Genomic DNA, 27708 nt, shown 5'->3' on the forward strand with positions numbered 1-27708 from the left:
CTCCCTGCCAGCTTGATCGATGCCTAACTGCTCCCTGCCAGCCGATCACCCCCAACTGCCCTCCCTTGCAGGCCCAGTCACCTCCAACTGCCCTCCCCTGCAGGCCTGGTCCCCCCCCAACTGCCCTCCCCTGCTGGGCTGGTCGCTCACAACTGCCGTCCCCTGCAGGCCATCTTGTGACCACATGGGGGCGGCCATCTTGTGTGAGGGTGTGGTGGTCAGTTTGCATATTACCCCTTTATTATATAGGATACATCATCATTTTTGAAGTAGTTGGTTTACATCAGGGCTGGGGAACCTTTTTTTGGTCAAGGGCCATTTGGGTATTTATAACATCATTCTTTTTTTTTTTTTTTTTAAATATATATTTTATTGATTTTTTACAGAGAGGAAGGGAGAGAGATAGAGAGTTAGAAACATCGATGAGAGAGAAACATCGATCAGCTGCCTCCTGCACATCTCCCACTGGGGATGTGCCTGCAACCCAGGTACATGCCCTTGACCGGAATCGAACCCGGGACCCCTCAGTCCGCAGGCCGACGCTCTATCCACTGAGCCAAACCGGTTTCGGCTATAACATCATTCTTGGGCCATACAAAATTATCAACTTAAAAACTAGCCTGCTATATTTGGTCAAACATTTAATAAACTCACCCCTAATGCCTTTGCAAGGCCAGACCAAATGGTTTTGCGGGCCTTATATGGCCCTGGAGCCAGACATTCCCCACCCCTGGCTACGTCCTAGTCTTAATCCCCAAGTTCCTTATCTTAATCCCCAAGTTCCTTATCTTAATCCCCAAGCTCTGCATTCCCGTTCCCCTTGAAAGGCATATATTCATGGAAAAGGCATAAATTCATTGAACATGATTGAATATGAATGTACTTTGTACTCAGGAGGGGGAAATTCTGTAATTACCATAGCTGTTCTTTGGTTCTTCAAATCACATTTCTTTTTCTACCTTCTCCAGCCTGCTGAATCATAATTAAAGAGTACTTCTTTGTGGATTTGTTATGTTCTTTCTATTCAGTTATAAAATAACCTTTTTCAAGACTAGGAATTAGGACAAACATTGATCACTACTAGAGCAGTGGCAGTGCTATGTAGTGAAAGTGCCTGTACCTCAAGTCAGAGTCCTGGGATTTGGTTCTAGCTTTGGCTCAGGCTAAACAACCTTGCTTCTTTGGGTGGATCATAAAAGGGGGAAAGCAAGGTCTAGGAGACTGCTTAGGAAATTTAACCAGACTATGGTTGGAGTGTAATAGTTTCTAAACTAAAGTGGCAGGTAAAAGTCAGGAAGGGAGGAGAGAGAAGCTTTGAAATCATAAACAGGTTAGGGCCTTGTTGAGGGATAGAGCAAAAGGAGGCAGAATTTACTTTGAGATTTTCAGACTTTGATTATGAATAACTAATAGGAAAATATAAAGAAAAACATAGAGGAGTGTAATGAAAATACATACTTGCTTTTGAACTTGTTAAGAACTGCGAGAGAATTTGATGGAAATGTCCATTATGCAAAATTGAATTCTTGGCAGAGAGATCTGGACTAGAGATAAGATTTTGGTGGCATCAGCTTTCCTGCTGTAGGAAGCCTGCTCTACAAACAGGCACAAGCCTTGTCGTCATTAGGCTAGTCTACTCCGAAGAACAGAGTTCTGGTAATAGATCTTTCATTGGTCACAGGGTTCTCCCTTTCTCTCTTGCTCTCACTCTACTATAACAGCTTTATTGAGATATAACCTGTATATATTTTTTTTTAATATATTTTATTGATTTTTTACAGAGAGAAAGGGAGAGGGATAGAGAGTTAGAAACATCGATGAGAGAGAAACATCGACCAGCTGCCTCCTGCACATCTCCTACTGAGGATGTGCCCGCAACCAACGTACATGCCCTTGACCGGAATCGAACCCGGGACCTTTCAGTCCGCAGGCCGACGCTCTATCCACTGAGCCAAACCGGTTTCGGCAAGATATAACCTGTTTAAAGTGTATACAGTAGTTCCATAGTTTTGAGCATAATCATAGCTATGCACAACCATCACAATGAATTTTGGAATACTTTAATTTTCTACACAAGAAACCCCATGCCTATTATCAGTCATCCCCCATTTCCCCTACCTTCCAACCCTAAGCAACCACTGATCTACTACTCTCTTGTCTTTCTAGATTTGTCTATTCTGGACATTGCACATAGATGGATTTGTATAATATGAGGTCTTTTGTGCCTGGCTTCTTTTACTTAGCATAATGGTTTTAAGGTTCATCCAGGTTTAGTATGCATTAGTACATTATTCCCTAGTAATATTCCTTTATATGGATATGCCATATTTTGTTTATCTGTCCATAAGCTTATGGATACTTAGTTGTTTTTGGCTATTATGGCCAAAATATGCCTTTGGCCACCTTTTTGGCTGTTGTGAATAATACTGCTATGAACACTTGTGTACAGGTATAGACATGTATTTGTGTGGACATGTGTTTTCAATTATCTTGGGTCTATACCTGGTCGGGAGATTGCTGGATCATATAGTAATCTGTTTAACCTTTTGAGGAACTGCCAGGCTCATTTCTAAAGTGGCTGTGCCTTTTTATATTCCCAGTACCAGTGTCTGGAGGGTTCCAGTTTCCCCACATCTTTGCCAACACTTGTTATTATCTGTCTTTTTGATAATAGCCATCCTAGTAGGTGTGAAGTGGTATCTCATTGTGGTTTTGATACTCATTTTCCTAGTTGCTAATGATGTTGAGCATCTTTTCATGTGTTATTGGCCGTTAGTATATTGTCTTTGGAGAAATGTCTACTGGTATTTAGATCTTGGTCCTTTTTTAAGTTGGCTTGTCCTTTTATTATTGAGTTGTATGAGTTCTTTATATATTCTGGATACTCGTTCCTTATCAGAAACAGTATTTGCAGAAATTTTGTCCTATTCTCTGGGTTGTTTTCACTTTCTTAATGGTGTCCTTTGAAGGACAAACGTTTTTACTTTTGAGAAAGTCCAGTGCTATCTCTGTTTTCTTCTGTCATTTTAGGCAGTGGCTCTCAAATGTGGTCCCCAGAGCAGCAACAAGAGTATCACCTGAGAACTTGTTAAAAATGCAAATTTTGGGGCCCTACCCTACACCTACTTGAAACTATAAGGGTGGGGCCAACTATCCCCTTTAACAAACCCTCCAGGTGATTTTGATGGATGCTAAACTTTGAGAACCATTGTCTTTAGGGAAAGCGTTCCTTCTGCCATTCCCAAGGATACTAGAATTTCTTTCCTGTGTGAAAGTACAGGACTGTAAATCATACACAATGGTCATATTTCTGAAGCAGAGCCACAGGCTTAATGGATAGTTTAAGCCTGTGGGTAGTTTTTAATCTATGGACTAGAGGCCAGGTGCATGAATTTGTGCACAGGTGGGGTCCTTTTGGGTGGCCTGCAGGGATCGGGCCGAAAACCCGTAGTCCAATGCCACCTGCAGCTCCTACCTGCTGCTCCCACTCATCCTGGCCCCACTGTGCCTGCCGCGGGCTCGCACCCAATCAGTCCCGATTGGGAGAGGTTCGCGCTGCCATAGCAGCACCCACTAGCCATGAGCCCTGCATCTGGCGCCCTCCCAAGGGGAGTGGCCTGTGGGATTGTGCTGAAACCGGCTTTCTGACATCCCCTGAGGGGTCCCAGATTGTGAGAGAGCACAGGCCAGGCTGAGGGACCCCACTGGTGCACAATTGGGCCAGGGAGGGACCACGGAAGGGCTCCATGGCGTGTCCAGTCCCCAGCAGCAAGCTAACCAACTGGTCAGAGCATCTGCCCCCTGGTGGTCAGTGTACATCATAGCAACTGGTCGGCCAGTTGACTGACTGCCCTCTGGTGGTCAGTGCACATCATAGCAAGCGGTTGAGCAGTGTTAGCCTATCATTAGCATATTATGCTTTGATTGGCTGTTCGATTGTTCTGCCGTTTGGTCTATTTGCATATTACCCTTCTATTATATAGGATAGTTTCAGTTCCTAATTTTGCACATTTATGATGGTAAATTTCATGTTTGTGTTCTTTTTGTAAACATTTTCATTTCTTTTTATTCCTATAGCCGTGCCACATTGCTTAGTGCTCGCCAAGGAATGATGTCAGCTCGAGGGGACTTCCTAAATTATGCTCTTTCTCTAATGCGGTCTCATAATGATGAGCATTCGGATGTCCTTCCCGTTTTGGATGTTTGCTCACTGAAGCATGTAGCATATGTTTTTCAAGCCCTTATATATTGGATTAAAGCAATGAATCAGCAGACAACATTGGATACACCTCAACTAGAACGCAAAAGGTATCCATACTTGCCCTGAAGTTGGTTTAAGAAATACTTACTTGCTCAGTGTGGTCTTCATTAGTATATTGTCCAATACCTGGAGTAAGGAGAACAGCTTTGCAAAAGAGAAATAGTGCAGGAATATTTCATGTGGGAAAGTGGACTTGAGTATACCCAACCTTTCGCTGTAGCTAAAGCCACACTTAAAACAGGAAACCTAAGAATCCAGTTAAGCTTTATATTCAAGATAGTTTGGTCTGGTTGATCATATATTAGAGTTTGTATAAATACTCCCTCACTGTTTCTTGGTCTGATTAGCTTTTTACTTGTATTTAAATCTATTTTGTAATTGTGACACACATGGCTGGTCAGTCTATCATTCCCAGAGTCTGAAACTTTATCAAAATGTTTGAAGTTGTTTAGATACTTAACAACCCTTTTCATTGTTTTTTGCTTATAATTCCCATCATCTTTGCTTCTGTTCATATTACACAAAAATTTCGTGTAAAACAACTCATTTGTCTTTTTAAAGGACGCGAGAACTCTTGGAACTGGGTATTGATAATGAAGATTCAGAACACGAAAATGATGATGACACCAATCAAAGTTAGTGCACAGAAAATCTGCTAATCTACTGCAAGAAATGGCTGCCTCAGTAGTTCCCCTTCAAGCTTTTTAACTTCATTATTTTCTGTCTGGGTGGGGATTTCTCTATTCTTCTCTATGTTCCATTTCTTGCCTTTTCTGTCCATTTTTCCTTATAAAACCTTGCATTATTTGCTTCATAAATAAGAATGATTAAAGGAACGTTATGAACTTTTCAATAATCAGTATTTTTCCTGCATAATCTTTGCATCTCTCCTGTACATTTCTTAGTTTTATTTTTACTCTTAAGTGTGTAGGCATTGCATTAAAGTCTTAGCAGAACCTTCGTTAATATTGATGCAAAATAGATTTACTCAAGAAGATGAGAAATACCAAATATCAAAATCTGTAATAAAAAAAAAGTATTCCAAACTCAAGGAATTTGGGGGGTTTTCTGCAGTTTGTCTTTTTCAGCTATTCAAGTGGAATTAAAAAAGTTTTTTAAATGGGGTCAGTTAGTCCACTTGACCCTTATTATCAGCTAGCACTTTCACCCAACCCAGGGAAAGACAGCTGAGCTAACTGGTAGTTTTGAGCACCCAGCCATTGCTTCCTATTGTTTTCACAGCACACAGTAAGCCCCTCTCAAAGTTTAATTCCATTAAAGGGAGTTGGTGTGCTGACTTCCTATCGGGATTCATGAGTGCCCAGAGAATTTCTGTTTGTCTTCTTATAGAGGAAGCAGAACTTACAAGTAAGCAAATGCTCGAATTTCAGCTCCTGACCATTTCCCTTTTTGGAGTCATGTGAGCCGGGTCATGAATATGCTCAGGAATCTACCTGTATTCGGGTCTGAATCTTTATAGAGAGATAAAGAGAAGGATATGGGAAACTTCCATCTAATATAAAATGGAGCAATATTTGTTACTGCTAATTATTTTTTGGCAAGCTCTTATTGTTATTTAAAATACACATAACATAAAATTTACCATTATTATCCTTTTGAGCTGCTAAAAATTTAAATTACTTAAAAATAATATAAAAATTTTGGACTATTAACTTATTTTTGAGTGCCATTAAAATTTATAGAGGTAATTTGGACTGAGCAGATTAAGATTCTTTTACCCCTCCCCAATGATTAAATAATTTTTCTAAAAACCATACATTTCATCTCTTTATGTTTAGGTGCTACTTTGAATGATAAGGATGATGACTCTCTTCCTGCAGAAACTGGCCAAAATCATCCATTTTTCCGACGCTCAGATTCCATGACATTCCTTGGGTGTATACCCCCAAATCCATTTGAAGTGCCTCTGGCTGAAGCCATCCCCTTGGCTGATCAACCACATTTGTTGCAGGTGATTTAAATTAACTGGTATTCAGGTTTCTTTTTAATTGACTTTATTTTTTTCAAATGTACAATGTAACTAGAATATTTCTGCTAAAATTGCAGCCAAATGCTAGAAAGGAGGATCTTTTTGGCCGACCAAGTCAGGGTCTTTATTCTTCATCTGCCAGTAGTGGGAAATGCTTAATGGAGGTTACAGTGGATAGAAACTGCCTTGAGGTAAGATAGTAAAAATCTTTGCAATACAATATTTGTAAATAAGCATTTTTTTATTTTTGAAACTGCATTAATTCAGAATATTGTATTTCCTCAAGTAATTTAAGTATCAGAAATTCCTGTTTTATGTCAACAAAAGGAATTCCAACTATTTTATTAGCCAGCTTTGAGACTAATTGTGCTGTGTCAGGTTACTTCATCGATAAAGCAGGAGTTTCATTATGTGCTCTTCCTATTTTACAGTTTATTATTATAATGTTCCTGAAAATTTAAATTTATATGTACATATATGAATACATACTTTATATGAGCATGTATAATAATAATTAGCTTGAAATTTTTCTTTTTGAATTTAGAATGTGAATAAATAAGGTAAAATTAATAATTTGTTCAATAATTCTACCTCCTAAGCACTGTCTCAATTAATTCTTATAGCCATGTTGGGTAGAAAACATTGTTATCTTGATTTTATGGGTAATAAATTGGAGAGATTACATATATTTCATGTGGTAATGTGTATTGTTATACAACTGGTTAAGTGAAAGATCTAGATTTTAGATAAAAGTCTGATTTCAGAGCCTAAAATTATTCTGTACTGTATCTCCAATGAAAAAAGTAATAACATGTTTAAGAGCCGTCATCGAAGAAATTAGTTGAATATAATTTTTTATTATCTAAATGATATAAAAAACAAAACCTGAAGATGCATAAGAGACTTAATAACCACAGATATTACAGAGATTCTTTTAAAAGTTCTTGGAGGCTGCTGTGGTAGATGCACTGGACTTGGTGGTCAGTGAGGGGAATCAGACAGACAAGAAACAGCTGCATCTTTGTAGGTGAAGTGCCAGAAAGGAATTCCATTGCTTGCATGTGATTGCTATGGAGCAGTAGTGAGTTGAAGACAAAATCTAGTTAGTTTTTTTATATGTAACTTTTAAATGTAAAAATTCATAGGTTCTTCCAACTAAAATGTCTTATGCTGCCAACTTGAAAAATGTAATGAACATGCAAAATCGGCAAAAAAAGGAAGGGGAAGAACAGAACATGGTGCCAGAAGAAGCCGAGAGTGCAAAACCAGGGCCATCTGCTCATGATCTTGCTGCACAGCTGAAAAGCAGTTTACTGGCAGAAATAGGACTGACTGAGAGTGAAGGGCCACCTCTTACCTCTTTCAGGTATTTGCTAAGTGAAGATAGTTTTTCTGTTGTATTACTTTTATGGCTATGATATAATTGTTGTAAGAATTTTTTATTTAGAAATTTTACAATTTTATTTCATTTTTTGACGAATAGTATAATTAAATGTTATTTTATATTTTTGTGTTTTCATAGGTTATAAGCAGATATTTAAATACTAAATTTTAGTTTTATGGATTGTTGTCTTTTTGTGACTGTGTTGTCATTATTTTGGTTGGCATTATTATTTTCTCACTTTGAGGAAATTCTAAGACTGGTTTTTAATGTTTAGTACTGAGTTAAAGTATATATATATATATATATTAGAGGCCCGATGCACGAAATTCATGCAAAGGGCTCAGACCTTGCAGCTGTGGAAGGACGTCTGGAAGATCGTTCAGCTGTCTGGTCTAATTAGCATATTATGCTATTATTATTATATATGTATGTATATCTCCATGTCAGATAACCAATTATAGACTTATTTCCAGCAGCTCAGTTAAGGGGGGACATGTGAATAACTAGAAAGGTTTCTAGATTTGTGGTTCTCACACTTACTTGAAGTTCTTTGCCAGGTCCACAATAGGTCATTCTCTTGCAAGAGATAGGCTCTTTGCTTTCCCAATAAAAATTTGCCAGTATACACTGTTGCTCAATATGTCTAATCACCAAATGATTTGTAGATTATTTGCTATATATATGCTCTGTGTTTTTTGCTTACATAATGTCAGATAATATTTTTGCTTAGGAGGAATTAAACTAGTTTAGGAAACTATATATACTTTACATACATGGCTTAACAACCATAAAAGGCAAGGAAGAATCATGGACTAGGGTGGCCCAAGTTTCCTAGAGACAGTATGGCTTGAGCTGAGGTGGTTAGAATGTGTAGAAGCAGGTGGATTGATAGAAGAATAGGGGTAGGGAGATAAATTAGAAAGCTGTTATTAGTTCTGGCTATTGGTTAAAAAAAAAAAAAAGAGGCTGAAGTAGATTATTGCCTATGCCTTGGGGGGGGGGGGGGGCTGGAAAGGAAATCATGGAAAGGAAGGAGAAGCTCATGAAGCCTTGCCTTGATCACTCTGGAGGAACTCGGGGAAGAAAAATTAGAATTTGTTTCATGTTGATGCAGTAAGGAAGTACATGTTACTGCTGAAAGAGGTCTGGAGGCAATGTCACTGTAGCAAAGAGGCCATATTCAGTTTACCATGTTGAGTTGAGTATCATTGGAGTGGTTGTATTGAACATAGTGGAAATTCTGGTCCATTGTGGAAGTGTGAACTAGAGAGGTGTCTGGGAATCACCTAATGGGGATAGACATTGTACTTGGAGAAGAGGTAAAATGAAAGTTGAAAATAGGAGGTAGCCTGACTTAAAAGACAGCAGGAACAATTGAGTAAAAATGAGACGTTCTGTGAGGAAGGAGGAGCTATAGAAAGTTCTCCATTAGAGAAGATATGGTTTAAAATACTTAAAGCCTCAGAATATTAAAAGACTAAATAAATTACATCATTGGCCAAAAGTCAGGGAATTTTTAGAGTTGGCTAAATTACTTCCCCCTTCTCCCCTTAAATTTCTTACAGGCCACAGTGTAGCTTCATGGGAATGGTTATTTCCCATGATATGCTGCTAGGACGTTGGCGCCTTTCATTAGAACTGTTCGGCAGGGTATTCATGGAAGATGTTGGAGCAGAACCTGGATCAGTATGTATTTTGAGCACTTTAAATTCTATTTTGTCTATAAGAACGTATTTCAGAGAATAATTCTGTCATGCATTTTTTTTAAGATCCTAACCGAATTGGGTGGTTTTGAGGTAAAAGAATCAAAATTCCGTAGAGAAATGGAAAAACTGAGAAATCAGCAGTCAAGAGATTTATCACTAGAGGTAAAGGTATTTAGAATTTCTTATACTATACATATAGTATGCCATTTATATTAAGTTTAAAAACAAAAATTAATCTTGCTTAGGGATATGTGCTGTATAATTCAAAATTTAAAGAAAATAAATGGTAGTTACCACATTTAGAATAGGGGCTGTCTGCTTCCTAGCATCCTCTAGTGATGATCAGTGATTTTTTTGTTTCAGTTTCTCTCTCTCTCTCTTTTAAAGTATCATTAAGAACACATGGATTTAAATGTTTCTGATGGGCATTTCATTGGGGATATTATTCCAATTGATGCTCAAATTGTCTCTTCTTTGATTAGTGGGAGTCTGATTCGTTTTTGGCTCTTGAGTCCTTTTGACATGAATAATCTTTGATAACTTCCTTCCTTTTTGGTATGTCTCATCTTGTATATATATCCCGTCACAGACCTTACTTAAGTCAGCCATTTCTTCAAGAAGTTCTTGTTCCTTTTGGTAGGAAATTGTATTTTGAGATTATAATCTGGGCTCTTAAGGTTTCTCGCTGCCTCCTAGGGCAGTCATTGATTCTAGGCCTTTTTAGTGGAGAGAGCTAGGAAATGCTTTTTAACAAACAAAGCAAACAAAAGAACAAGAAGAATATTACATCATGAGTTCATCCTGATAATCGCAATCAAATTTAAGGTTAGGGATCACACAGTTTTTTGTTGATTTTCACCTCTTAGTCTTGATTGCCTTTCTTCCAAACTGAATATCCAAATTCCCAACAACACTGATAACTTCACTCATTTGCTTTTATCCTACAGCATACATGTATCAGTCTGAAAATCACAATGTCAACACTACCACAAAATGATTATTGAAAATAGCTTAAGATATATTTGCAGGTTTTTTGTTTTTTGTTTTTGTTTTGTTTTGTTTTTTTTGTCCTTAGAGCATATCCAGTTGGGAGATGTACAGTCAAATTACTTTGTTTTAAAGTTACTTGAAATAATTTATCTTTGGGTGGTTTTGCTATCATCTCCAAATAATTAGGGCCTTTTGTTTTATTTTGCTTTCAGCTTTTAGGGGTTGCTTTCTCCTTTTATTTCTTTATTTTTCATAATGAATGTAAAATATCTACAACGTTGCAAGGTCAACTCTACAAAGAAGATGTATGTATTCAGAGAAATCTAGTTTCTATTCCTATTTTTGTGTCTTTTACATGTCCCCTGCCCTTCAAGTTTTAAAGTTTATTTCCCTCCTCACTTTAAAAATTTATAATCATGCATGTGTATTCATTACCTTTCTCTCTCTCACCCTTCCCATCCCAACTATGCTATACATTTTACTCCATCTTTATTTTACCAGTAAAGCGTATATCCTAGAGATAAAGCCTTAACTGCATGTAGAGATATTCTGCTTCCTGTTACAGCTGTTTAGTCCTAGTGTACTGCTAAGACATTTTATAATTGTATCTGGGTTTTTTGTTGTTGTTGTTTTTCAGTCAGTCTCCTATTGATAGGCATTTTGGTTTGTTTACAGTCTTTTTGCTGTTACAGTAACTAGTGTGATGAGTAGCCTCCTATGTTTCTCTTGTGGTCTAGTATGTCCTATATTTTATCTAGGTTGAGAGATTCCTAGACATTGAACCTAGATATGGGTCAAAGGGCATGTGCATACATAATTTTGCCAAGTATTGGCAAACACCTCTGCATAATGGTTGTATATTTTTACACTTTGAACATCAATACGAGAACAGTCTTGCCAGCATTTTGTCAAATTTTTAGACTTTACCAATCTGACAGATTAAGAAGTGGCATTACAGTATAGTTTTAATTTGCGTTTCTTTTACGAGCAAGGTTAAACGTTGTTTCATATATATAAGGATATTTCTTTTTTTGTGAATTCTTTGTTGATTTATCTTGCCCATTTTTTTTCTGTTTAATTTGTTTGTGTTTTAGAATCATATTATCTTTAGGTGATAATGCATACTGCTCATGAATATGTATCTTTGTATTAGAAGGTGCAAAAATTTTCCCTAGTTGTCATTTCCTTTAACTTTGTGTGTGGTGTTCCATATTTTCTTTTAGTATTTGCTATTTTAAAAAAATTTTCACACTGTAGATCCACTTGCAGTTTATTCTGGTGCATTCCAAAATTGAATGAATTGCTGTTTCTAGTAGACCTTTTAGGAAAGTGTTAGAATTGAGTTAAATTCCATTATCCTGATTTAATACAAGACATTCTTGTATACTTTTGAATGTTGTTTATTTGGAATGTATAAGTCTCTGAGAACCTAAATTACTTTCCTTAGTTATTTAAATCAGTGGTCACCAACCTTTCGGACCTCACGGACCACCGGTTGGCTGGCGACTGCTGATTTAAATTATCAAGAAAAAGCTAAAATTAGATGTTCAGATGTTACATAGAAAATTTTCAGGATGGTTCCCGACACTGAATTTATTACTCTTTGATGTTTTAATAGGTGGATCGGGATCGAGATCTTCTTATTCAGCAGACCATGAGGCAGCTGAACAATCACTTTGGGCGAAGATGTGCTACTACACCAATGGCTGTACACAGAGTAAAAGTCACGTTTAAGGACGAGCCAGGAGAGGGCAGTGGTGTAGCACGAAGTTTTTATACAGCCATTGCACAGGCGTTTTTGTCAAATGAAAAATTGCCAAATCTAGATTGTATCCAAAATGCCAACAAAGGCACTCATACAAGTAAGTACTCGACAGATAGCAAACATCATAAAAATCTTTTCTTGTTTGATTAAAACAATGATAATCATGGTTATATGTATTTATAGTGAGAGAACTTTAATGTACATTTACATTTTTATATACTTTTATTCTAGATTAATGATTTAATCTTGTTTACACTATTCTAATCGATAGTTTAGCAGTTTGCCCTTTTGTCACATATGTTATCCTTAATGTTAATGAAAATTAAAATTTCTCATTTTAGTTGTTACAGGTTTAGGGGTGGGAGGTTGTAAGACCCATGGTTTCATAAAGTAAAACAAAGATCCATGGAAATATACAAGTTCAGCCTCTATATTTAATTAGTTCAGATACTTGAGAAGAAAATAATGTTCCCCAGAGCAGTGCTATTAAACGTATGCTTTATAGAGTTGCTACTGGCTCCCAGTAAGATATGGAGCTTGGCAACCAAATGTAAATTGGTTGGCTTATATCACTAACCTCATTGTTTGTATTTTGGTAGTGAGATTTCTATTAACACTCTGGTGTAAGCTCTTTACCTCCTTTGAGGAGCAACACTTTGGGATTAGAACTCTTGCCTAATTTTCAAGATTCCAATTAGCGAGTAAAAAAGTGAAAATTGCGAAAGGCTTGAGTAGGTATAATTGGTCATTCATGAATAGGGGACAGAATATTATCAGTTTTGTAGGTGGGAGGGTATAATAATTGAGGGGGAGAGGGAGTTATTAAGAAAATCCTATATTTTACCTAGCGTGTAGATGCATTTTATTGGGATTTTGTAAACCACCACTGTAGAGGCTGAATGAGCTCTAGTTTTACCATTTGACTTTCTTTCTATAATAATAAAAGTGTAATATGCTAATTAGACTGGACAGCTGGACGACCTTCCAGATGAAGCTGGGGCTGTGAGAGCTGAGCCCCTTGCTCGAAATTTGTGCATCGGGCCTCTAGTAATCTTACAATAAGAAATTGGCAAATGTAAATGAGGAAACCTGGGGAGTCATAATGATTCAAAAATAATCTTTCTGCATATTCTTTGGAAACCATACTCAGGCTTATGTTTATAGTTTTAAAAGTAATGATAGTTAATGTCCTGGATGGCCTATAACATATAAAATCAAATACTAATAATAGGAAAGATGTTTGAATATGATTCTAATCCTGTAAGAAATGTCAGCATTATTTATGGTGAAACTAACATAGCCCAGTTGCTACATATTATTTCACAGCTTTGATGTGACAAAGGAGGAAAAATTCATTAAACAAATGCTGAAACACCTGTTATGTGCTAGATACATTCTGCACAATCACCCCAACCCTCAAAGCCATAGGGAGAGTGATGCTCTAAAGCTGTTATGTCTTACTATGTTAGGTCATGTCCTCACATTGACTTTGAAGTAGTTGAAATTACATTCATCTAAACAAAGTGTATTTCATATTTCCTTCCAGGTTTGATGCAAAGATTAAGGAATAGAGGAGAGCGGGATCGGGAAAGGGAGAGAGAAAGGGAAATGAGGAGAAGTAGTGGCTTGCGAGCAGGTTCTCGGAGAGATCGGGATAGGTGAGATAATTTTTTATCTTTTGTTGAATTCTACCTTTTCTGATGAATTGAAGGCAGGTTTGTAAATAAAAGAATCTTAATTATGGACTAGTTTTTAGAAAATTAATATTTGGATACATATATATAATAACTAAAATAGTCTCACCGTTTTTAAAATGTTCTGCTTTAAAAACTCAAGGGCAGTTGAAATTGTATTCGCTTTTTATTTATCCTTCTCATGTTCTTAATTGTTGAAACTTCATAGCATTCTTTCTTAAGTTTGTTTTAAAATTATAATTGTTGCAATTATGTTATTTAAACCTTTCAATTTTTCTCCTGGTAGGATGATTGGCATTTTACTTTTGACTACAATCTCCAGGAATCATGGGTGGGCTCTTGATTCTGGTATTTTAAGGTCCTCTTCCCTTAGAATCAAATTGAACTATGCATTGTGAATCTACCTTCATTACCTGTTGTGCTGATATTTTCATTTTACAGACAAAGGAAATAAAATCATAATAGCGTTGTTCTTCTTTCAGAGACTTTAGAAGACAGCTTTCCATCGACACTAGACCCTTCAGACCAGCCTCTGAAGGGAATCCTAGTGATGATCCTGATCCTCTGCCAGCACATCGTCAGGCGCTTGGAGAAAGACTTTATCCCCGTGTACAAGCAATGCAACCAGTATGTACAGTGCAGTTGGTATTTTAAAAAATTGTCAGCTCCTGGCAAGTCATGTGGTTGAGGACTGTAGTAAGAATAAAGCTTAGGAAGGAACATGCTTGCTGGAGGGAAACTGTGTAGATAGCTTGAGGTTTGTTCAGTTTTCCTACCTATGCTACCTTGGCATTCTACCTAATAAGTTCCTTGTGTGCTAAAGGATTATCTGTGCATTGTATTTGTGCCATATTTGCACACATTGTTACATTTTAAAGTACACTTTTTATCTGTTATCAATCTGTAGTTAGAACACATTGCAAATATTGTACCTTAACTGTTGATAAATATTACAAGATTTTTATTTCGAGTGTTCTCTCAGAGGTTTCTTTCATAATATGAAACAAACTGGTTGTGATTTTTGTCTTTGTACATAACTATATGTACAAGTTATAGCAAAAGAATAATAAAACAGAAACCCAATTATATTTCTGTCAGTAAATCCTTAGCCTTAAATAGCATCTTTTTCTCTCTCTTCCTCCTTCACTTCTTCCCTCCCTCTTTTTTTTTCTACCATTAAATGAAAGAAAGGTTTCTGGCATTCTGATAGAAAATAAAAACAGGGAAATTATTTGTATGTTAACTCATGAATATCAAGAGCGTTACAAAAAGGCTTACTATATAAATATTAAAATAGCTTTAACAAGACTGCTAGTGCGTGGACTATTCATTCCCTACCAAAGTTCTCTATAATTAAGCTTCTAGTTTAATAAAATACCTTATTGGTTCAGAAGTTTTTGAATTGTTATCTAAATTTCTTATTTTCCTTTTTCTTTTTGGAGCGTGCAAGATTGCTGATTTAGACAAGAAATTTCAGAGAGTAGGGGCAATTAACATTTATTCATCATTTACAGGCTTTTGCAAGTAAAATCACTGGCATGTTGTTGGAATTATCCCCAGCTCAGTTGCTTCTCCTTCTAGCAAGTGAAGATTCTCTGAGAGCAAGAGTGGATGAAGCCATGGAACTCATTATTGCACATGGACGGTAATGTGTACATTTGGGAAGGCATTTCAGTTTACATATCAGCTGCTTTATTATTAGGATGTGGATGCCACCATATCTTAGAATTTATACTATATAAGACTTTAAATGGCTTTTCAAGTGATGGTTTAAAATCCATGATTGAGAGAGCCGAGTTTCACATTTATTAGAAAGTAGAGTTTAAGCATCCCTTATGTACGAGATATTTAGAAATTATAAGAAACACATCTCAAATTCTCCCATCACGATACCATCCTCATTGCAGAAACTAAATACCTCAAGAAATTGGGGGATAGTCCCTGAGTTCTTGCTATAAGAATGAAATTTCTTTTAGGCCTCCTGGTTTATCTCAATCCATGCAAGCTTTTGCTTTCCATTGTATAATTTATTTGAATAGAAAATGTTTAAATTTCTAACAGTTAAATTACTTACCCTTCTTTTTCCAAGGTGACAAGTGACATTAGGAAAATATGTCGTACTTATATTGTGCCTTCCATTCTGGGACTACCTTCATATCCAGTTTGAGGCTTTGAGATGTTACTTACTTTAGATGAAAGTTTATTTTTTCTTCTTAGTCATGATTTTGAATGAGGAACTTAGTTTAGATATAGTCCTAAAGATGGAAAGCCAGGTAGGCTAACCTCTGAAACTAAACAGCCACTTCCCTTATTTCAGACTTTGAATGGTCCAAGCCAAAAACTATTGCTAGAAATTTATTCTCTTTGCTATTACTACATTTCTCCTCTAGACTTTATGCACTATTTCTTTATTCCTCTTTCCTGTCTCTGGAGGTATCAGCACATTGATAGAGCTCAGCCCATTATAGAAAATATTGAGAGGATTGTACATTTTTGATGAGAAAAAGTTTTGTAAATATATGTAAGGTTTGCTAATTTAGTAGTGTTTTCTATAGAATGCAAATAATACATAATATTGACTGCTTTCTTCACCTACATGGGTTATGGAGTTGGTATGAAGTTATTAGTATCCTAGAATAATACACTAAAGAATTTGATTCCAATTGTGATTGCTTTCTGAACATTTTTCTGTTCTTTATAATGCTTCCCCAAGCTTAACTTTTAGCACCCCTATGAAGACCACATTATTTTGTCGTAGCCTTTAGTTCATTATTTTGAATCATGGCTTGGAACATCTAGTGCTTTTTATTTACTTCAAAACGTAAATGTATTTATAAATTATAAATAAGTTTAAATTTACATGTTTTCTCTACACTAAATTCTATATTTCACTTATCTGGAATGTGAAAGGTATTTTGTTTGTTTTTAGGGAAAATGGAGCTGATAGTATCCTGGATCTTGGATTATTAGACTCCTCAGAAAAGGTACAGGTAAGGGATATTTTGTATATGTGCTATTAATAAGCACTTGTAATTTGAATTACAGGAGGGGAGAAAAGCCATATTTATGAAGGAACTATGTCTTTATAAGTAAAATGCTTGATTATATTAGAGATAAAAACAAAGATAGGTGTCATGCACACAATCAAGTAATGAGATTGGTTTAGTTAGGGCTCAATATAACCCCATTCACTGGCTGCCTCCATTTAATCACAGCCTGAATTAAGCTTTAATTTAGAGATATCATGAATTAATAGCAGAGGAGAGGCAATATGGAAGCCTAGAGCTTATTCTTCAAAGAAGCAGTGAGTGCAAAAGATGCAGACAAAACATGATGTGGTATAGCAATAAGGAAGGCTTTTTAGTGCAGATATGTGTTATTCTTAAGCTACAAAGGACTTCATTGTCAGCCAAGATGGAGCAAACCCAGAATAATCTTATCTCTTTCACTGCTTACATCTAAAAACTCTAGACAAATACAAAATGGAACTATCTGAGGATCCTGAAAAGTAAACAGTAGCAAACAGATTGGAGCAGGAAAGCAAAACTTGAAAAAACAGTTGGTATGATCATTGCTACTCCATCTTAGCTAGAAGATAGAGCAAAGGCTTTGAGAACTAACTTACAGTGTATAAATCACTGTCCCAAATCCCAGACTACATCAAATGGTGAATATGCAGAGCGGGCCCTAAACGGTAAAATGAAAAGCTTTGGAAACTTAATTGGTATTGGAACCACTGCACACAGAAGGTGACACTTCCAATCTGAAGCTAACCAGGTTGATTGCCAAAATATCAACATTCTCAACTTTCACAATTTAATATTCAAAATCTGGGAAACACTCCAAAATTACTCAATATCAAAGAACCAGGAAAAACTGACCAATTCTCCCAGTAGATGTTAACTTAGAGATGACCCTCTTGTTGGAATTATCAGACTTTACATCTCATGTTCTTTCTGTGAAGTAAAGGAATGACAAAATAGAGGTTCTAAGCAGAGAAATAGAAACTTTATAAGAGAATGAAAGGAAAATATTAGAATTAAAGTACAATGTCTAAAAGAAAATATTTCACTGGATAGCTCAGTAGCAGAATGAAGACAGAGAAAAGTGCCAGTCAACTTGAAGAGAGCTAGAAATTATCCATGTTGAAAAACAGATTTCAAATGGAACTATTTCAGGGATCATGAGTGATCAAACATTCATGTCATTGTAGTACCCAGAAAAGAGGAGAAAGAGCTTGTTACAGAAAAAATAATTGAAGAAATAATAGCTGAAACTTCCCAAATTTGATGCAAGGCAGATTTATAGATTCAAGAAGGTCAGTGAACTATAAACAGGATAAACTAAAAGAAACCTATGTCCAGACACATTATAATAAAACTGCTTTTGTAAAAAATAAAACAAAGCAGCCAAAAACCAGTGCCTTACATAGAGGGAAATGATGATTTGAAAGACTGGATTTCTCATCAAAAACTGGGAAGGTTGGATGAGAATGGAACATCATCCTTAAAGTGCTTTAAGAATTATCATTCTAGACTTCTAGATCCAGGGAAATATATTTAAGGAATTAAGGTGAAAGAAGCTACCAGAGTTTCATTAAAATGCTTTTATTTATATGAACAGAGAAGTGAAAGACTAGTGTTGCTCTACCTACCTGACTTCACTTTGAGTGATTTTTAAGTTCATATGCTTTGTTTTTAAAATTAACTTTGGCACTTAATCTCTGATACTCTGTTACTAGGAAAACCGAAAGCGTCATGGCTCTAGTCGAAGTGTAGTAGATATGGATCTAGATGATACAGATGATGGTGATGACAATGCCCCTTTGTTTTACCAACCTGGAAAAAGAGGATTTTATACTCCAAGACCTGGCAAAAACACAGAAGCAAGGTTGAATTGTTTCAGAAACATTGGCAGGTAAAATACCTCCCATCTTATATTTGAATTTTCAAAAAATTTCAGTTAATTAGACTTTAAAAATACATTAGTTTTTTAAATGTATATATATTCTAATTCATACTGATTAAAATGGGGCTATAGAAGATTTCTCAAAATACTGTATGTATATTATCTCCGTGTGTGAGGGGTTATACATGTTTTAGAATTATTTGTAAATTTATTTCCTGGTTTTATTTTTAGGATTCTTGGACTATGTCTGTTACAGAATGAACTATGTCCTATCACATTGAATAGGCATGTGATTAAAGTGTTGCTTGGTAGAAAAGTAAGTGTTTTAATGAACCAAACTGCTCTTATAATTGTAAAATTTTTCTTTTATAAAATAATTATATACTAGCATATTGTTTATGGCATTAATTTGATACTAAATTTTAATGCATTATAGCCATTATAAATCATTTAAAAATGTTTTTTAATCAAGCCCACTATTTTTTTCTATTAATACAGCAATTATCATATTACATATTCTTTTTTTAAAAAAAAAACAACCCTCTGACCCTATTAAATTCTTAAAAGTGTCCTACCTAAAATGTTCTAGAATAAAAGTTCAGCAACATATGTTCAGTTGCTATGTCTAGCCTTTAATAATGTTTATGGAAAAGATCATGGAATCAAATCGATTCAAGTTTAACCCAATGACGTGATCTTCAGCAAGTTACTGAATTCATTTGAGCATCAGATTTATCATCTGGAATTAATAATCTATATTTTATAATTATTGTCAAGACTAGGATTCATATTTAATTTAGGATCAGTTGCTCAGCATAATCATTGTTTAAAAATTAGTGCTGGTTTTTGCAAATATATTTTTTTGGAACTTAAAAAATTATACTATGGGCTTTAAATTGTTTCAAAAAATATGTTGTACTTGCTTTAAAAATGTATTATCAGAACCAAAGATTAAATTTTTACCCCTTTAGATCAGTTATTAGATATTTACTGGAAAATTATTCTTTATCAGTATATCTCCAAATTATTTTTTATCATACATTTTAATTTACTTATGAATAAAGTAAAAAAAAATTTTCATATGATTACTTTCTTAGGTCAACTGGCATGATTTTGCTTTTTTTGATCCTGTGATGTATGAGAGTTTGCGGCAACTTATCCTCGCTTCCCAGAGTTCAGATGCTGATGCTGTTTTCTCAGCAATGGATTTGGCATTTGCGATTGACCTGTGTAAAGAAGAGGGTGGAGGACAGGTAAAGCAGTTACGTAGTTTTCTGATTCTGGAAAGAGCATTTGGTTGGTCTGTTGTGCTTGTTTTATATAGAAACAATTTAGATAAACAGGAGCAGAGAGAGAGGGAGGGAGGGAGAAGGGGGAGGGGGTAGATGTGTGTGAGGGCGTGTGCAGAAAAGACACAGGAGATTAACAGACAGAGATTTGAGAGGCAGAAGAGGGGTTGTTTTTTTTTTGGCACTTACTTCTTTGTATCTTTAGATACTTGTCATATACAGAATTGTTTTTAGATTTAAAAATGTAGGAAATTGCTTTATGAACTGTGTTATGCAAAGTGCTGAGGTCCCAGAAAACCTCAGCTATTGTTTGTGGATTCCAAAGAAATAACCTGGAGGACTGACTGTGGAAGACATGGGTTTATTAGGATTTAAGTGCTCACTCGCAGCAGCTGACTGGTGCAGTTTACTGCCAGGGTGGCTAGCCAGTGCTGTTGTTTTGCCACCACCCAGACTTTCCCAGCTCAAGGTTTTATAATATATAGAAGACAGAAAATCCGTGCATGCATGGGAGGGATATGCATGAGGTCAAAACACGAGCTGTTTACAATCCAGGCTAACTTCTTTTTTTATATATATATAGTATTCCATTGTGTTAATGTACCACTACTTTTTTTTAGGGTATTTTTTTTAAATTTTATTTTATTGTTTAAAGTATTACAAATAGTAGTCCATATGTCTCCTTTTTCAGGCTAACTTCTAGAAGCAGTTTCTCTTTGGCCTTATTTAGACTGAGTTGCTGGCCAGGTTCCCAAGGTCTCACAGTCTGCTTACAGAACTCCTTCACTAAATTTCCTACAGGGTGGGAGCGGGAGTTGGATCATGGAAAGTGACCCATGTTCCAGTTTACCATACAAACTGTTAACTTATTACTGCTTTGACAAAATTGCTTTTAAATTGCATTGCTGAATTTTTCACAGGTTGAACTTATTCCTAATGGTGTAAATATACCAGTGACTCCCCAGAATGTGTATGAATATGTGCGGAAATATGCAGAGCACAGAATGTTGGTAGTTGCAGAACAGCCACTACATGTAAGTGTTTACTAAAAAAGTGTTACTTGATCTGATGAGGCTCTAACTCAGAGTATATTCACCTGTCTATAAATGGTCAAAAATTTTTAACCAAAGTGCATTTATTTACAATGTAAATTGCACCTGAATTCAGACCTATTACTTTCCTTTGGGCGAAACTACATGAAAAAAACATGTAATCATCAGAAAGTTAATTTGATGGGCAAAAGTTTGTAAAGGATGTTTATGGGACTGAAATGACTACTGTTTTGGGGTCCTTTGACCATCCATACTTTTGCTGACCTACTAGTTGGACTCCTAGGACTCAGAGGCAGTTGTGTTCATAGTTATGGTTTATTATAGCAAAAGGGGAAAAAATACATCAGGCATAGTATGGAGGCATCCAGGTGCAGGCTTCCAAAGTTCTTCCTCCAACAGTGAGTTACGGCAGTACATGTGCAGTGCTTGTGCTTAGGGGAGCTTGCTTAAGAGCCAGCCTAAGGTTTTTTAATTGGAGGCCAGTCCTGTAAGCATATTCCTGCCTGTACAACCAACCATGATTACTGGAAATCAGACTCCCAGAGAAAAGCACGTGTTCATCGTAAATCACCCTGTTTGCTCAAAGAGTTTAGGCAAGCCGTACAGCAGGGTTCATTGCTCCAGACATTCAGTACAGCCACATCAGTTAGTAATGTAGGGAATATTCGAAAAACCAAGTTAAGTTCCTAGGTGCCGCCAAGGGCCACCTAGGCCCTTCTGAAGAGCGACATCAAGCTTGCTACATTAACTCCCCTTCTGGGCTAAAATGTTTGTTTACTTAGAGTTGGGGCTGAGGCTTGGGCTGGGAGTAACTGCAGGCTCTGGAGTTGTACTGTCAGGGTTCAGATCATGGCTGCAGCACCCTGTAGCTGTGTAACATTAGCTACTACTTAAGTTCTTTGTGCCTTGGTTCCCTCCTCTGCAAGATGAGGATAGGGTTGAATGAATGAATACATGTAAGGTGCTTAGAGCAATTCTTGGCACATGGTAATTTCTCACTAAGCTTCTAGATTTGGAGCTTGTGTTGGAGAAGTTTGTTTTGTCATTATCATGCCTAGCTTAGGATGTTGACAGGATAGCATATTTGACAAATTGAAGCTATTCTTATTATTCAGTGACTACCCTGTTTGTTATTAATACGGTTTAAACAATTACTTTAGTTAATGACTGGTATATAATACTAGTTCATTTTGAAATGAAGCCCATTCCTGAAGCCATTTTCCCCCTTTGCCTCTCTTTTGAATCTATTATTAAGAAATTAAAAATACAGAACCTAATGTTTTTCTCTCTGGTTTAAAAGGAGAACTAATATTTTTAGAGAGAGGCTGCTAAAATTAAATATTGGGACTTAACAATAAAGGCTACATGGAAAAGTACCAACAGTAATAAAAAGATGATTTCTGAAATTCTCTAGGCAATGAGGAAAGGTCTACTGGATGTGCTTCCAAAAAACTCATTAGAAGATTTAACAGCAGAAGATTTTAGGCTTTTGGTAAATGGCTGTGGTGAAGTTAATGTGCAGATGCTGATCAGTTTTACCTCTTTCAATGATGAATCAGGTATGAAATTTTTGAAATGTTTATTTAAGGAATAAGATACATAGATAGTTTGGTCAGTCAGCATTTTCTGAGTTTCTAGTTTTTAGATACATTTACAGGGCTTTGGAAATGTTGTATTACTGATGCTTAAAAGGTTTTTTTATATTATTTTTTTAACATGATTGAATGATGATGGCTTAGTGTTAGGTTATTTTTTATTGCTTAATTTTCTTAGATTTTAAAGAATATATGGTTTGTAAAAAAGTAAAAATTCCTTGTGGTGAGCAACTGGGTGAGAAGGATTTTTTTATATACTAGTTAAGAAAAAAATAATCTATGTGTCAGTTCCATTAAATTTATCCAATTCATGTCTCTCAAACTCTGATTAAAGAATTTGACTGCATGATGTTTGCTTTCTAGACCTAAACACACAAAGATATAGCAGCGCACAAATACATGGAGTATCTAGAAAGAATAAAGAGAGGTAGTGATAATAATCCTCCTAGAATAACATTTACCTTCAGTGCTTGATTTGCTGCAACTCTCTTTTTTCGAAGTCTTGTAGTCTCGGAATAGACTTTTTAGCTGTGACTACACAATAAAACACTGGAAGGTCCAAGAAATTCATTATGAGAGGATTATACCTATAGTCCAAGATTATTGCATACATTGAAGGTACCAAGTTTTCTCCCTTTTTTCCCCCATACTTTGCAAACAGCTTCAGCCAAATTATAGTCAGTTAAATTTGGATAAATTTTCTTGTTTTCCTTCATGCTTGGCAATGTATAAGACATCATGAATTGTTTTGTACTACTTTTTAATATAGTGTTCAGTATTTCGCAGATAAGAATTTGTCTCATTTACAAGTAAAAAAACCTAGGAGGGGAAAGAATATATCTAAAGATATTCCAAGTATGATCCTCAGATCAGCAGCAGCATCTGAAGCTTTCTAGAAATGTAGAATTTTTGTTTTTCCCCCACTCTCTTCCCCGTAGACCTAGTGTGAATGAGAATCTGCATGTTAAAAAGATCCCCAAGTGATGTAAACTCATTAAAATTTGAGAAGCACTGGTTTAAGAACATGGGAATAATCATGACTTATCAAATGGAATTAAAATCATGTGATTATCAATTTTGAGACTGGTGGTTCATTTTTCTTGGTCATCTTGAGTTACCATTGACTAAGAAACTATAGAGGTGTTATATTATGCAAATGGTTCTAATTTTCTATATTAGGAATTAGACCTATATAACGTGTGTGTGTGTGTTTATTGATTTCAGAGAGGAAAGGAGAGGGAGAGAGATAGAAACATCAGTGATGAGAGAGAATCATTAATCAGCTGCCTCCTGCATGCCCCACACTGGGGATTGAGCCTGCAACCCAGGCATATGCCCTGACCAGGAATTGAACCATGACCTCCTGGTTCATAGGTCGACACTCAATTACTGAGCTGTGCCGGCCGGGCTATAGAACATTTTAATTATATACATTTTTTATAATAAACACTCTAAAATATAACTACTGATACAGTATATTGAATTGATATTCTTCATTCTTAGGAGAAAATGCCGAGAAGCTCTTACAGTTCAAGCGTTGGTTCTGGTCAATAGTAGAGAAGATGAGCATGACAGAACGACAAGATCTTGTAAGTTAAGTTCACAGAATTTGTATAACAAAATATAAAAATTTAAAATACTGCGTATGATAGCCTTTTGTTTTAAGTTTGAAATGGTGAGTTATTTTAAGTTTGGCTAAAGAAATTACAGAGAGTTAGAAATAATAGGCAGTTTTGTTTTTCTACTCTATAACAGAACATTTGAAGTATTAATAAAACTGTAAGCAGAGTGAAATAAATACATCTTAGCTATTAATATGACATTATTAGTCTTAGAAAATACCAGCATATTGTTGAGACCCCCACCCCCATAGTGCTTATATATGTTGGCTGCTCCGTCATCCTTTTGACTAGTAGTAAGCCTCCGCAACATTTCTGAATAGTATAGTGTCTTGACTGTTATCTCACACTAGGAATAGAGTAGCTTTATTGTGATATGTGAATATTAAGCCTATGATTTTAATCTTACGATTATTAACTTAGAAGCATAGATTAGGTAATATTAACATTGGTCATAGTGAAAAGTTGATCCTAAAGTCAGACCAACCTGGAATATATCCATAACCAAATCAACCTGTCCATTAATCTTGAAAGAGAAGTCTCCACTAGACCAGCCTTAGTGCTCAGTAATCTAAACTAGACTATTCATGGAATGTATAAAAATGATCACATATCTAGTATAGCCCCAAATTTTATTCAAGAGGGGGAAATGGTTACTTGTACTTTTAGTATTCCTTAATCTTTACATGTGCACACACCCTCTCCCCCTGCCTTCCAGTATTTCTTCACTAATATTTCTGTTTGTTCAGCAGTCCTGGCTGTCACCAGGTTCTGTTCTTGGCTTAGCCGTCCTGGTAATTGATTTCCGCTTAGATTATTCCCTAGGTGGTAAATTCTATGTGATTGGTTCCATGTTATTTGACTTTCCCAATCTTGTGGACCCTAAATTCCCTACCAGGGCTAATACCATATCTGTCCTTGTTGCCATCAAGAGCACCTAAATAGCTTGGTAGAGTTATATCACTTTAGTCAGTCTTTGGATTTGGGAACTTTGTTTCCCTGTAACAAGCAACGTATTAGTTTTGTAAACCCTACCAGAAACAGAAATAGAAATGATTGGCTATCTTATATGAATTCTTATCTATTCCCTAGTTTTAATTTTCTGCTGTTTTTAAACTAATAACATCCTCTTCCAGTTAGTCAAGTTAAATCTCACTGCAGTTTCTGCTTTCCCTGAAAGAAATGTGTAACTCTTCAGTTTTGAGAGAGCGAGCGAGAGAGACTCTCTCAGTATAAGGGCCTTAATATTTCCTATCCATAGCTGTAATTTATGAGCGCCACTCTTTAAATGCCTATACAAAATCTATTCCTAGGGCGTAAGCAGTTTATCAAGGTGTCTTTTCCCTCTCTTCCCTTTTCCTTCACATATTGTTGGTTTTATTCTGATGTGTCTGAGGGGAAATGCTGAGGGATATTAGACTATAACAGGGTTTCTCAAATGGTTCTCCCTTGAATTATTAGTCCTGCAAATTATAGGGTTTCTAGAGTTACTGGATTTCTCATAAAACTATTTGCTTCAGGAATTACAGCAAGTTAGTTCATTTAGGTTTCCTCTGGGATTTTGGATATATTTGTTTGTTTAGCTGTATACTATAAATGTGTTAGATTTAAAAGGCTTTACCTTAGTCCTGACCGGTTTGGCTCAGTGGATAGAGTGTTGGCCTGTGGACTCAAGGGTCCCAGGTTCGATTCCGGTCAAGGGCATGTACCTTGGTTTCGGGCACGTCCCCAGTTGGGAGTGTGCAGGAGGCGGCTGATCGATGTTTCTCTCTCATCGATGTTTCTGGCTCTCTGTCCCTCTCCCTTTCTCTCTGTAAAAAAACCAATAAAATATATTTTTAAATAAATAAATAAATAAAAGGCTTTACCTTAGAGATTGGTACTATTTTATTATCACTGAAGAGTGATATGTATGTATATATGTATGGGTCAATGATGAATGGAATGTATTAGTAAAAATAAAGATTATGTTATCATATTTAAGTAAAAAAGTAAAGTAGAAGTTAACATTATCTTACATCACACAAAAAAGATGTGTAGTAAAACAAGGTTATATGGCTTATTGCATGGATTTTCATGTACAGTAGATGTTCTCATTAATTACTTTTATGAAGTTACTCTGTGTCACAGTGTAGCACTGAAATTACTGGGTTGTTTTGCTAATAGATAAACTGCAAAATAACTTTTCTTAAAACCTGTGTGAATTTTGAGCCTTTGGTGGTGGGGGGGGGGGGGGAGATGCTGCATTTTTCTATTATGAGGTATGCCATGCAATTTAGCCCCTGGAAAGACCCTTAGAGAACCTTTGGTCCAACAGCCTCATGTTACAGATGAGAAACTGAGAGCCTGAAACATAGTTTCTTTTCTATATCTGACACTTTTTTTCCCTTCTGACCCTGAATCTTCCCTTTTCAGTACAAGAAATAAATTTAAAACTCAGTTCAAAAAGTACAGTACCCTTATGTAGATTTTAATACAAGAATGGGGCTTTGTGAGTATATTGCCAGAATTAAGGGTTGAGGGTTAATCTGTTAAAAACCAAAACTGTAATTATTATATTCCTGTTTAGGTTTACTTTTGGACATCAAGCCCATCATTACCAGCCAGTGAAGAAGGATTTCAGCCTATGCCCTCAATCACAATAAGACCACCAGATGACCAACATCTTCCTACTGCAAATACTTGCATTTCTCGACTTTACGTCCCACTCTATTCCTCTAAACAGATTCTCAAACAGAAATTGCTACTCGCCATTAAGACCAAGAATTTTGGTTTTGTGTAGAGTATAAAAAGTGTGTAACTGCTGTGTAATATTACTAGCGAATTTTGTAGATTTTTTTCCATTTGTCTATAAAAGTTTATGGAAGTCAATGCTGTCACACCCCCTGGAGGTACCTTAAAGAGATAAATACAAACATTCCTTGCTGAGTTTGTAGCATAAAGGACTGAGGAGCACTAGCAACATTTAACTATGATTTGCTAGTTAACAACTTCTGGGTCTAACCCCAGCCAAAGATGACAGCAGAACAACATAATTTACACTGTGATTTATCTTTTTGCTGAGGGGGAAAAAATGTAAAATGTTCTGAAAATTCACTGCTGCCTTTGTGAAAAGTGTTTCAGCAAAGGTTCTTGTATAGAGGGAATAGGGAATTTCAAAATAAAAAATTAAGTATGTTCTGTGTTTTCATTTTAACTTTTTTATGGTGTTGAATTTGTGGTTGGCTGCAATTGTGTATCATGTATATGGAACTTGTAAAAAGTTCTAGACATTCAGATCTTAGAGGTAAAATCACTTTTACCTATAAAAACCACTTATTGCGGTTTATTTTGGCTGCATTGAACTCTAGGATATTAAATGAAATCACTAATATTTTGCATGTAATTGTTCATTTGAGTGAGGGCACTTTTTGTACATATGATGGGGCCAATGCACAATACTTGATCACAATCAC

The 27708-nt window shown here is 36.0% G+C and overlaps 1 protein-coding gene across 1 annotated transcript in view; it reads left to right on the forward strand.

Annotated features, from left to right (window-relative positions):
- UBR5 (ubiquitin protein ligase E3 component n-recognin 5) overlaps positions 1–27449 on the forward strand; it is a 191283-nt gene extending 163834 nt beyond the window's left edge. The window contains exons 41-59 of the mRNA XM_023757795.1: positions 4078–4308; positions 4823–4896; positions 6061–6233; positions 6329–6442; positions 7397–7617; positions 9201–9321; positions 9405–9509; positions 11950–12193; positions 13643–13754; positions 14273–14417; positions 15305–15435; positions 16720–16780; positions 18532–18707; positions 18930–19014; positions 19796–19951; positions 20908–21021; positions 22454–22598; positions 24138–24223; positions 26823–27449. Coding sequence (XP_023613563.1) covers positions 4078–4308; positions 4823–4896; positions 6061–6233; positions 6329–6442; positions 7397–7617; positions 9201–9321; positions 9405–9509; positions 11950–12193; positions 13643–13754; positions 14273–14417; positions 15305–15435; positions 16720–16780; positions 18532–18707; positions 18930–19014; positions 19796–19951; positions 20908–21021; positions 22454–22598; positions 24138–24223; positions 26823–27035 — 2707 coding nt within the window. The 3' untranslated portion in view covers positions 27036–27449. The remainder of the gene's footprint in view (positions 1–4077; positions 4309–4822; positions 4897–6060; positions 6234–6328; positions 6443–7396; positions 7618–9200; positions 9322–9404; positions 9510–11949; positions 12194–13642; positions 13755–14272; positions 14418–15304; positions 15436–16719; positions 16781–18531; positions 18708–18929; positions 19015–19795; positions 19952–20907; positions 21022–22453; positions 22599–24137; positions 24224–26822) is intronic.
- The last annotated feature ends 259 nt before the right edge of the window (positions 27450–27708 follow it).

Source organism: Myotis lucifugus, unplaced genomic scaffold (genome assembly GCF_000147115.1).
Source record: "Myotis lucifugus unplaced genomic scaffold, Myoluc2.0 scaffold_114, whole genome shotgun sequence".
NCBI classification, from domain to species: domain Eukaryota; kingdom Metazoa; phylum Chordata; class Mammalia; order Chiroptera; family Vespertilionidae; genus Myotis; species Myotis lucifugus.